At 47.7% G+C, this 12798-nt stretch overlaps 1 protein-coding gene across 2 annotated transcripts in view; it reads right to left on the bottom strand.

The window, feature by feature from the left end:
- LOC144733875 (receptor-type tyrosine-protein phosphatase beta-like) overlaps window positions 1-12798 on the bottom strand; it is a 122958-nt gene that overhangs the window by 11137 nt on the left and 99023 nt on the right. For both annotated transcript variants that reach the window (XM_078615882.1, XM_078615881.1), the window contains exon 16: window positions 8148-8244. In XM_078615882.1, coding sequence (XP_078472008.1) covers window positions 8148-8244 — 97 coding nt within the window. The remainder of the gene's footprint in view (window positions 1-8147; window positions 8245-12798) is intronic.

The following is a 12798-nucleotide window of genomic DNA, read 5'->3' as shown; positions in this document are numbered from 1 at the left end:
GGCACAGTCCGGATCTTCACCATACCATTGGTGAAGATTAACTGGTGTTGGAAGGACGTCATATGTTGCTCTGATGGAAAAGCTCAACCGCCTCGCTTCCATGGCCCACAGATCCTTCCAGCTGATCTTCCTCTTCTCCACACTGTCCCATCGAGTCCACTGTCCCTGTTTGGCAAGAGAGACTGCCTTGGCCCACCTTGCAGCCTCCTCCTGATGGCGTACTTCCTGCACTACCATCTTCCACCGCTCTGGTGATGTGGCCTTACTCCAAGCAGCACGGCTAGTTAGCCCAAGGCCTCCTCTCCCTTGCTGAACATGACCCACAATGTCCGCATGTCTGAGGGCTGCTGTTGCCTCCTGGACTGCTTTTCCTGGCCTCCATTTGCGCCCAGTTGCCAAGGTCGGCGCGTTGTTGCTCACCACTGTGTCTCGAGATTCATTCAGTGTCATCTGGAGCCTGGTTTTTGCACACTTGAATTCCTCTGTTAGACTGGTGAGGGGCAGCTTGAGGACACCATCTCCATAGAGGCCTATGGTGGTAAGGCATCGTGGAACTCCGAGCCACTTCTTTAAGTAGCCTGTGACTCCTCTTTCCATCTTCTCCACTGTTGAGATTGGAACCTCATACACTGCTAGGGGCCACAACACCCGGGGTAGGAGACCAAACTGCAGACACCAGGCCTTTAACTTTCCAGGTAGCTGGGTGTTGTCGATGGACTGTAGGCTACTACTGATGTCTTTGCGCAGCTGTTGCACCTGGTCTTTGTCCTTCAGGCTTGCATCATACCACCTTCCAAGGCTTTTTACCGGCTGCTCAGACACTGTTGGGATTTGGTCATCTCCGATGAAAAATTTCAGGTCAGAGAGTACTCCATTCACAATCGAGATGCTGCGTGACTTGGATGGTTTAATCTTCATACGGGCCCAGCTGATGTTCTCCTCGAGTTTTCTGAGCAGTCTCCTGGTGCATGGGACAGTGGTGGTCAATGTTGTAATGTCGTCCATGTAGGCTCTGAGTGGAGGGAGGCGGAAACCAGAGTCGATTCGCTGTCCACCAGAAACCCATATTTGAGGATCTGATGATAACCTCCATTGCCATTATGAATGCCAACGGAGAAATGGTACATCCCGCCATTATACCTACATTCAGGCACTGCCATGAGGTGGTGAACTCTGAGGTGGTGAAGCAGAACTGCAGATCCTGGAAGTACGACTTCACCAGGGTTGTGATGGTGTCCTGTATGTGGAAAAATCTGAAGGCAGACCACAGGAGTTCATGGGGCACAGAGACAAATGCATTGGCGAGGTCGAGGAAGACTACATGGAGGTCCCTTTTTTCCACCTTGGCCATTTGGATCTGGTGCCAGATCATGCAGGAATGTTCCAAGCAGCCAGAGAACCCTGATATTCCTGCCTTCTGTACAGATGTATCGACGTACGCATTCCTTTGCAGGTACTCGGCCATCCTCTGGGCAATGACCCTAAAGCAGATTTTACCCTCGACATTCAGGAAGAAGATTGGGCGGAATTGGCTGATGTTCACTGCATCCTTCTCCTTAGGGATCAGGACCCCGCCTGCCCTATGCCACACTTTGGGTATTATCTTCTTTTGCCAAGCTGTTCTCATAAGCCTCCAGAGGAACCTCAGGACGCCTGGTGCGTTCTTATACACTTTGTACGGGACTCCATTTGGCCCCGGGGCTGATGCTGTTCTTGCCCGTCGAACTGTGTTTTCCACCTCTTTCCATGTCGGAGGGCTGGTCTCAATATGATATTCCGGGGGTTCAATGGGTGAGATATCTGATGGGATGGCCAGATGTTAATGTCGCTTTGTATCAAAGTTTGTTGTTCTCAGGTGCTCCTCTAGGTCTTTCTTTGTTGTTTTTAGAGCTCCACTTTTTTCCTTCGTGAAGAGACTTTTAAGGAACTTGAAGGGATCTTTATAGAATCGAGTTCTAGTTTGTTCTTTCTTCCTTCTGCGTTTCCGTAGGTTCTCTGCTCTACGGAGGGATGCCAACCGGGTTTTGATGTCAGCCTGAAGTGCCTCTATGCCCTCCTTTTCCACTTCCGAGGCCTTCTTCCACTGTTTCTTAAGCTGTCTCCTTTCTTGAACGAGGTGCTTGATTTCTTGTTGCCTCCTCGAAACTGGTGGGGTTGGAACCTTTCTCCCACCTTTTGCCTTTTGCACTCCAAAGCTTTCTGCCACGTACTCATAGATGATGTCCCCCATCCTCTCCAACTTCTTCTCCACTGTACCTCGAAGTTTCTGGAGGGTCACGGTAAGGTCAGTATTCACTGTTTCCCACAACTTCTTGTCACTGGCGCCAGGCCACTTCACATACGGTCTGTGCCCTGGTAGTCTCCTCTCGACTGCAGGTCTGGGAGGCTGGGTGAGTTCCACTTCTGTTGTTGGTTCCACCTCAGTTGTTACTTCGGTGCTTGAGTTTACGTCCTCCATGACAGTGGTACTGATGCACTGCAAACTATGTTTTGCGTCCAGTTGCTGTGCTTCATTCGACTGATTTGATCGCTTTCGCAGAAAGTAATCAATGCGAGGCCTCTGTCTCTCTTTACCCAAACACCCCTTCTTCCCCTGGTGGATCCTCAACCCATGGTGTGATGTAACTTTCCTCCAACCACAGACACATACCTGCATCTGTTTGTGGCCCGCTTTTGCAGCGGAACTTGTGACAGTTGCTGTGGTGTTCTCTTGTGCTGTGCTCTCATTACTCGTAGTCGTTTCCGGTCCAGTCATTACCATGTTGTCAGCCGATGAGTCATCTTCCGCCCCCGCTCTCGCAGACTCTCGGGGTATTCTCGTATGTTGACTTTCTGTAGCTAAAGCGGGTGTTTCCAACATACTGCGAAGCATGGGAAACTACAGAAATGGGAAGCTAACCCATGACTGTCCCAGCGGGGTCTATTCCCTCCTGTCAGCCGTCTCTCCGTGCCGCCACAAGGACTTTCCCCTGTTGTCAGCTGATCTTTCTCACCTCCGTAGTGAGGAAAGGGTTAGAAAAGCTACCCTAAACATTGCCTGCTTCAAAACATCCTGGCCAGCCTACCGCAGCTGGCGGGATCCCATACTTGCGGTCGAAAAACTAAAAGAAAAACAAATAAAATGAAAAAGACTAAAGTGATACCACTCACTGTTGGCGCTTGGAATGTGCGCACTTTGATGGACACATCCGGATCAAAAAGACCTGAGAGACGCACCGCCCTCGTGGGCAGAGAGCTCGCCAGATACAATGTGGATGTTGCTGCCCTTAGTGAGACCTGACTGGCCAATACTGGACAGGTGACTGAAGTGGGTGCAAGTTACACATTCTTCTGGAGCGGACGAGGCCAGGAGGAGAGACGTGATGCTGGTGTTGATTTTGCAGTAAAAAACCACCTGGTCAACCAACTGGCAAGCCTACCCAAGGGGATAAACGACCGTTTAATGACCTTAAAGCTCCACCCATTGGGTATAAAGGAGGCAACCATCATCAGTGCCTATGCCTCTACCATGACCAACTCTGACGAGATCAAAACCAAATTTATAATGACTTGGAAGTCATTATTGCTGCCACAGCCAGCTCGGACAAACTCCTGATACTTGGTGACTTCAACGCCAGAGTTGGAAGTAACCATCAATCATGGAATGGAGTCATAGGTGCACATGGCATTAGAAAATGTAACAGCAACGGTCTTCTACTGCTGAAAACATGCTCGGAATTAGACCTGCTCATCACCAACACGATATTCCAACTACGAAAAGAAAACTTCATGGATGCATCCTCGTTCACACCACTGGCACATGATTGACTACGTCATCATGAGGAGAAGCGACCGGCATGATGTCAGGGTGACCAAGGCAATGTGTGGTGCTGAATGTTGGACTGACCATCGTCTCATCATCTCCAAACTTAACATCCAGATTAAGCCTCCCAGACGCCCACAAGGAAAAAAGACGTGTCAAGCATCTTAACATCACTCGCCTACAACAGGAACACACCAGACTGGCCTTTGTTGAGGCTCTAGACCATCACCTGGAGTCTCTAAGCTTCGAGCATACAGACGCTGAGACAAACTGGACTGCTCTCAAGACTGTGCTGCATTCTACAGCCCTTGAATCATTTGGTGTTCCCAAATGTACACATCAAGATTGGTTTGATGAGAACGATGCAGAAATCCGAGCACTCCTTGACGAAAAACACTGCCTGCATAAAGCATATCTGAATGACAGCAGCTCAAGCTTAAATAAAACTGCCTTCCTCAACATTCGCAGGATTGTCCAGCAGAGACTCAGAGTCATGCAAGACACCTGGCTGTGCGCAAAAGCTGAGGAGATTGAATCCTACGCTGACAGTAACAACACCAAGTGCCTCTATGATGCACTCAAGCAGGTCTATGGTCCGCAACGCTCAGGAACTTCACCTCTCCTGAATGCAGATGGAACAACACTCCTCAGAAAAGAAGGACAAAATACTTGCAAGTGGGCTGAACACTTTAGCGCAGTCCTCAACCAACCATCATGCATAAATGAGGAGGCAATTGCGCGACTGCCTCAAGTTGAAATAAACCAGTCCCTTGCTGTTCTACCATCCATTGAGGAAACCAGCAAAGCCATAAGCCTCCTCTCATCAGGCAAAGCTCCAGTGTCCAATGCCATTCCAACAGAAATCTACAAGGCTGGAGGGCCTCGCTTAGTCGAGAAACTGACCGCCCTCTTCCAGTCTCTGTGGAAATTAGAAGCCGTTCCCCAGGAGTTCAAGGATGCCTCTATAATCCATCTCTATAAAAGGAAAGGCAATCGGCAAGCCTGCGACAACCATAGAGGCATGTCTATACTATTGAAGTATTGGAAAATGACGGCAGGAAACTCCTTGACGAGAACACACTTCTTTTATTAAATCTTGACTTGTAACGATACAACGCGTGGCCTCTCTTCTTCACAATGCGGTCACCATACAACGGTACAACTCGTGACCTCTTCTCTCCGCCCTACGCTTCTCTTGACTCTCGTAGATTCGGTGCTGCTGGCTCTCTGTGCCTCGTGTAGACTCCGCGCCTCGGCTACACTCTTCTCTCGTTTCGTGTAGACTCTGCGCCTCTGCTACACTCTTCACTCGTCGCGTGTAGACCTTACGCCTCTGCTACACTCTTTACTCGTCTCGTGTAGACTTTACATCTCTCTCTGGCTACACCGTATGCATACTCGGCTCGTGTAGACCTTTCTCTCTCTCTGGCTACACCGTATGCATACTCGGCTCGTGTAGACCTTTCTCTCTCTCTGGCTACACACTATACATCGCTCAGCTCGTGTAGACCTTTCTCTCTCTCTGGCTACACACTATACATCGCTCAGCTCGTGTAGACCTTTCTCTCTCTCTGGCTACACACTATACATTACTCAGCTCGTGTAGACCGTTCTCTTTCTCTGGCTACACACTTATACCTTACTCTCCTCTACTCTCCATTACTCTCCTCTCCGGGCTCTATCTCTGCACCTTCGTCTTCATTCTTAGATGGTTCCACTTCTGCCCTCTACTCCTCTATGCATCACCTTATATATCTCTTCCTCCCGGGAGACGGAGCGGATGCGGACCTCAACGTCGGCACCGCTCTTCAGTTACCCAATCACCACGCGCTATCTCTACGATCCGTTTTCCCCCCAGCGCGTGTTTCCACTCCCCGACCAATCACACCTCGCTGCCCCCCGATCACTCCCTCTCAGCGCATCACCGGCACACAGCCAATCAGCAGCACTACCCCCACCCGCGCACTGACGCCTGCTCCTCCCCGTCAGCGCGCGTCACCACTCACACACCCGTACATACGCGCTGGCACACAACGTATACACCCAGCGCGTATCACCACTACACTATCAATCGCTGGCAAAATATTGGCAAGAATCCTTCTGAACCGCCTAATTGTCCACCTAGACCAGGGTCTGCTACCTGAGAGTCAGTGTGGATTCAGAAAAGACCGCGGAACCACTGACATGGTATTTACTGCCCGGCAATTACAGGAGAAATGCCAAGAACAAAATGTTGATCTATATATGGCTTTCGTTGATCTAACAAAAGCATTCGACACAGTCAGCCGGGCGGGCCTATGGAAAATCATGGCCAAGTATGGGTGTCCAGACAAGCTCATTGGCATCGTGCGCAATCTCCATGATGGTATGATGGCCAGGATCAGAGACCAGCAAGAACTCTCTGTTCCGATCCCAATCACAAACGGGGTGAAGCAAGGCTGCGTTTTAGCACCAACGCTCTTCAGCATGGTGTTTTCTGCCATGCTGCAAGACTCATTCCAGAACCACAACACTGGGATTAGCTTCATCTACCGTTTTGATGGTGGGCTATTCAATCTGCGGAGGATGCAAGCCAAAACTAGAGTGGAGGAAGTCACTGTTCGAGAACTTTTGTATGCCGATGACTGTGCTCTGGCTGCTGGCTCAAATAAAGATCTACAGGACAATATGGACCACTTCTCCTCAGCTTGTAACAACTTCGGCCTAACAATCAGCACAAAGAAGACTGAAGTACTATACCAACCTGCTCCTGGGAAACCCTACACTGAGCCCACCATCTTTGTGAATGGGCAAAAGCTTTCAGCCGTTGACAAGTTTACTTACCTTGGTAGTACACTGTCTCGCGCTGTGCACATAGATGATGAAGTTAACATCAGGATTGTCAACCCAGTGCAGCCTTTGGACGTATACGTGACTCGGTATGGGAAAGGACTGGCATCAAGCAGGAGACAAAACTGAAGGTCTACTGGGCTGTTGTCTTACCAACTCTTCTGTATGGGTGTGAAGCCTGGACAGTTTACCAGCGCCATGCCAAGAATTTTAATCATCTCCACTTGAGCTGTCTGAGGAAACTGCTGACGATAAAGTGGCAAGATATAATCCCTGACACGGAAGTCCTCAGCAAGGCCAATATCCCCAGCATCTACATCTTGCTTGCGAAGGAACAGCTTAGATGGACTGGCCACGTGACCAGAATGCCCTGCGCGAGACTTCCAAAACAAGTCTTCTTTGGCGAGCTGAAGAATGGCAAGCGAGCACAAGGTGGCCCCAAAAAGCGCTACAAGGACACACTTAAAGCTTCCTTGAAGAGCTTTGGATTTGACCTGAAAAGGTGGGAACCCCTAGCACAGGACCGACCTGCCTGGAGAAGAAAAGTACAGGACGGTGCAGTCCTCTGTGAGAGTAGGAGAAGCTCCTGTGCTCTCTTGAAGAGGCAGCAGCGCAAATCTACCAAGGAAGGACTTGTGGCTGCACCTCAGAGATTTACATCCTCCCTGACCTGTCCAGTGTGCCACAAATAATTCCGGGCTCGGATTGGCCTATTCAGCCATCTGCACACTCATCAAAACCCAACAAAATGACAAACGCGCCATGGTCATCATCAACTATGATGGACGAAAAAGAGAGAGAGAGAGAGAAGAGAGAGAGAGACTTGTCGCCGGATATGCTCGTGGAATTAATAGATTTTTCGGATTACCCAGTTTGACAACGTAATCACTGAGGGTTAAATGCACCGATCAATAAGGAGAACATCTCCAGGAGTACTGTGTTAATAATTTCAAGCATGAAAATTCGCATATTAGAGTGTCATGTTTTTGTTAAGAATTAAAATTGCTTAACACAGAAGTGTTTGAGTGTTTCTTTCCTAAGTTCATGCTTAACAATCTTATTTATAAGACCTGTATCCTACGTTGAGATATTAATTTGGAGACCTAACATAACACACTAAGATATAATCAATAAATGTTTAAACAAGAATAATTACATTATCCCGATTGATGATATGACTCTGGGCAGCGAAGCTAAGCCTAATTGTCATAACTCCCACATTAGCATAATCGCCAACATTCACATCACTCAATACGATTATCTCCCTAATTAGCGCATAATTGCATACATTAGCATAATTTCCGAAATTTACGCATTTTTCGAATCTTCATTTAATATTTTTTATTTTTTATCAATTTTTCATAACCGGACATATACGACAGCGATCTGGACAGGTCTTCATCCAGCAGTGAATTGACCAAGGGTTGTTCATGTACACCCGTGACCAATGTTGATATTGCAGTGAATGTGAGGTTGGCAGCTGTGCTGTGTATGTGTGTGTGCTCTCAGAACATACAGCTGCTTCTGGCGTATGTAGAGTAAGATCCCTCCAACAATGATCACCAACGCTCCCAGCACACCTCCCACCACAGGGCCAACGATGCTTCCCGAGCCTGATAGGGAAGAGAAATGGGAGATGGGCGGCCAGAGTGCTGTGTCGAGACCGAAAATACTTGAAATATTTCTCAAAAGTAAATGTGCCAAACAGTTACTAGTTCAGCACGAAGCGGTTATGTGTTGGAGAGTAAACCCACAACATTTACAATCCGAGTACGACGTTTTGCTAGTAATTACAACCAGCCTCATCAGGCAACGGCCAGAATCGACGAACCTTACTAATTGTCTTTGTCGGGTGGTGGCGGGTTTAACGATGCATCCATATTTATGAGATCTCACTAAAAAAGAACCCCTTCATGAACAATATTGGTCGCAAAAGTACTACTATTATTCCTGACCCCCCTCAGTGTGCGGTGCCACCACCTCGGGTCCCCACTCATCGGCATAAACAAGAAACCTGCTCCTGACTCACCCACCTACTCTCCTTCGTCCCGATTCACCCACCTACTCTACCTGGTCGTGACTCCCCCACCTACTCTACCTGGTCCTCACTCGCCCACCTCCTCTACCTGGTCCTCACTCGTCCACCTACTCTATCTGGTCCTGACTCACTCACCTGTTCTACCAAGTCCTGACTCACCCCCCTATTCTCTTCTCTCCCCCCCCAGCCCCTTCACTGGAACAAATTTACCCCTCCACATTAAGCAGTCATCTGTGCTCATTCATTTCCGCTTCATCCTCTACCTCTGTCAGCACCCACTTGTATATGGCCTCATGTAACCATTTTCGTGGCCTACGCAGTAAGTAGCGCTCTGCTCTCTCGGACACTGGCCCTCCTGCTTACCCCTCATTGTCCGGCATCCCTGCCCACTGCTCAGTTTTCTCAGTTAAAAAAAAAAATTCGGAACACTGGCAACAGCCTTTCTGGAACCGGGACCATGCTATCCAAAGCAATAAATAACAGAGTATCGATCATATAATTTAATATAACAATGCACATTGTAAATGGTTAATATCTTACACTTATATTATATTATTGGTTCTTTCGGTAAAGTCACGTAGAAGGGAAATAATAAAATAATACAAATATTAAACAATACAAATTCTCACGACGTTTTGACTGCAACACAAGCAATCATCATCAGGTGTGAAATCCACAGCAAGAAAATTTGAAATTTTTAGAAAAAAGTGGTGGTTTGTCCTAACGTCAGCACCATAGACAGCGATTTGGCAGTTTGCCAGATGGACTAGTCCATCTATGCTTGAAGAAGAGGTGGGGAGAACAAAAAACGGAATGCGGTCTTATGACTGATTTACCATGGAAGTCGAAAAAGATGGCAAGCTACCTTTTTTTTTGGATGTCCTAATACAAAACAGACCTGATGGTTCAATGAGCCACTCTGTCTACAGGAAAGCTACCAATACGGATCTTATCTGAAACCGGATTCCCACCACCATCCATCGCAGAAGAATTCCCTCATCAAGATCTTGCACCATAGAGCCCAATGCATCTCTGACCAGGAACACATTGCCAGTGAACTCAAGCACATACACCAAGCTCTTAAAGCTAATGGTTACTCAGACTACACAATCCGCAAAGCCATCACTCCAACCATGAAGAAGGACCCTCTTGAGGAACCATTCAAAACCATCACCTTACCCTACATTTCGGGGATCACAAAAAAGATCTCCAAAATCTTGAATGAACACAAGATCCAGGTCCGATTCAACACATTACATAAAATTTGTGATCTGGTTCCGTCTGTAAAAGATGTGATTCCGGACATACAGTACCCTGGCGTTTATAAACTGAGTTGCCTCTCTGGTAGTAGTTACATTGGAGAAACCAAACGACATGTCTCAGACACGGTAGGACCAACACCTTGGCCGTGGCAGATCACTGTTATAATTCAGTGGGCTCACATGACATTGATTTCTCCAAGACAGAGGTTCTTTGCAAGCCATCTGGCTACCATGAGAGGTTCGTTCATGAGGCTATTCACATATACAAACACAGAGACAATTTCAACCGAGAAGATGGATTCTGGCTTAGCAATCATTGGAAGGATTTGATAAACCATTTCGGGTCTTAATTGATTGTGTTCACGCTTACGGTGACTTTTAGACCGCATTCCATTTTCTGCTCCCCCCTCCTCTTTTTCAAACTCATCTTCTTGGTTCTTTCGGTAAAGTCACGTAGAATGGAAATAATAAAATAATGAAAATAAAACATAATAAAATAATTCTCACGACGTTTCGGCCACAACGCAAGCAGCCGTCCTCAGGTGGAGAACAGGTCTGTCGAGGAGACAGACCTGTTCTCCAAGCTTTAAATCGAAATAGATGGACTCGTCCATCTGGCAAACTGCCAAATTGCTGTCTATGGTGCTGACGTTAGGACAGACCACCACTTTTCTTTTTAAAAATCCAATTTTCTTGCTGTGGATTTCACACCTGATGATGATTGCTTTTGTTGCAGTCGAAACGTCGTGAGAATTTTTATTGTTTTATATTTGTATTATTTCCATTCTACGTGACTTTACCGAAATAACCAAGAATATGAATCCCTGCAGTCACGAAAGCTTTAAATCAAATTTTAAAATCTTACACTTACTTTTATTGTGCGTACTGATGAGTTCAGTGCTCAATGAACCTGGTTACCAGAGTTGAATTTCCGATTTCAGTTCATGTCAGGGGTGACTGATGTCTGAACCAGTCTTGTCCTCTACCCGCGTTCACCAACGCACATTGACCAGTGTGGTGAAACGGAGCCACCCAACCCCCACGTGTGGTGAAACGTGGCCACGCAATTCCTACTTATGGTAAAACGTGGCCACCCAACCCCCACGTATAGTGAAACGTGGCCACGTAACCCCCACATGTGGTGAAACGTGGCCATGCAACTTGCACGTGTGGTGAAACGTGGCCACGCAATCCCAAGTGTGGTGAAACGTGGCCACGCAATTCCCACGTGTGGCGAAACGTGGCCATGCAACTCCCAGTTGTGGTGAAACGTGGCCACGCAACTTAAACGTGTAGTGAAACGTCTAGATTTCATACAAAGCACTTGCCACAAATTAAAACTGATATCTTACTGATCTCATCACTATGCATAAACTATCACGCAAACTCAGGTCATTCTCACAACAGCAGCGGCCTTTGGCAGGCCATCAAACAATGATGACCACCACATCACGCGGTACTTTCAGATGCCCTTTTGCGGCCGTCCGGAACGCTCTTATTCTGATATTAGACAGTCACAGGACCTATGCACTTTAAAATCAAATAAATTGAAAACTAATTTCGTTTAAATTCATTTGCCTATTTAGTTTGTTGTCCTTTCACCACACCTCAAATTAGCACAGTTGGTGATGTTGGGTGGAAAATAAGATCAATATACATACACATGTGCACGAGATGATTGGATATGTGTTGTATATATAAGCCTTTTCCATCATCAATATTAAAAATAATTCTGCCAATCATTTTTTTTATGCAATTAATCGCGGGGTTGCTTGGAGCACACCACAGCGGCCTTCAGAAACCAGGCAGCCGGAGATGAACCATATAAGATAATTTTAACAAAACACCGCAAGGGAAGGTGGGGGGACTGAGAGGGCACACGCGGGCCAAGCAAACTTCCTTTGTTGGTGGGATGGCTCGAGGAATCAAATTATCACCCCCAATAAAGTAGAACAAACACACACACAGACACACATACAATCCCCCCCCCCCAAAAGCAAAGCGACATCAAAGGAAATTTGGGTTCTTTGTGAGAAGAGAGAGAAAGAGGGGAGGGAATTATACATTTTAAAGCACGAACACAGATCGTGCAGACTCAGTCTTGCGAGGGAGCAGGCACCGACATCAACCATGGGTGTCGTGTCTCGCAGAGAGAAGGGACGATGTGTTGTTAAGAGCTGAGTTCGGCATGAGCCGACAGAGTATCGCTGAAAGTTTTATTCTACAGTTATCCTGATGTGTTGAGTCGCTCGCAAAGTCAAAGATTGCGATAAGTTGTATTGTACTAAAGCTGTCACAGTCGTTAAAGAGGGTGCGCATACAATTTACAAGTTTTTGAGAGTGAGTGATCCAGCATCGACCATGCCAGCACGTAGCAGCGCCATCGAGCGCCATCGAGCAAAGGGTGTCAGCTGCCAGCGGACAAGCCATAAGCACAATCGGGCATCGCCAGAGAGAATGGAGAGCAGGGGACAGAGCCTGAGCTAACGCAGCCCTGAAGTAAGGCCGGGTGTCCGTGTGAAGCCACCAGCTGCACGAGAAAGCAAGAGAGAAAGAGTGACGAGCAAACAAGAAATCAACCGGGAGAAAGGACAAGAAGCGCCAAGCATCGACCAAGCGAGCATCGCACAAGACCAGCAGCAGAAGATAAGCTGCCAGCGCAATCGCGCATCGCCAGAGAGCGCGCAGCAGCGCCAGCCGCGCCATCGAGCAAGGGTGTCAGCTGCCAGCGGACAAACGGCGAGCGCTACGAGCACCTTGAAAGATAAGCATCGTGCCAACCTCAGCTCAACCATCAGGGGAAAGAGCCGACCAGCCGCCCGTGAGCAAGAGTGTCAGCGCCAGCGAGAGCGCCGTGTGTTCGACCA

This window comes from Lampetra planeri, chromosome 48 (genome assembly GCF_965212315.1).
Source record: "Lampetra planeri chromosome 48, kcLamPlan1.2.h2, whole genome shotgun sequence".
Taxonomy (NCBI): domain Eukaryota; kingdom Metazoa; phylum Chordata; class Hyperoartia; order Petromyzontiformes; family Petromyzontidae; genus Lampetra; species Lampetra planeri.
The sequence above is the reverse complement of the archived record's forward strand: the minus strand, read 5'-3'. Positions and strand labels throughout refer to the sequence as shown.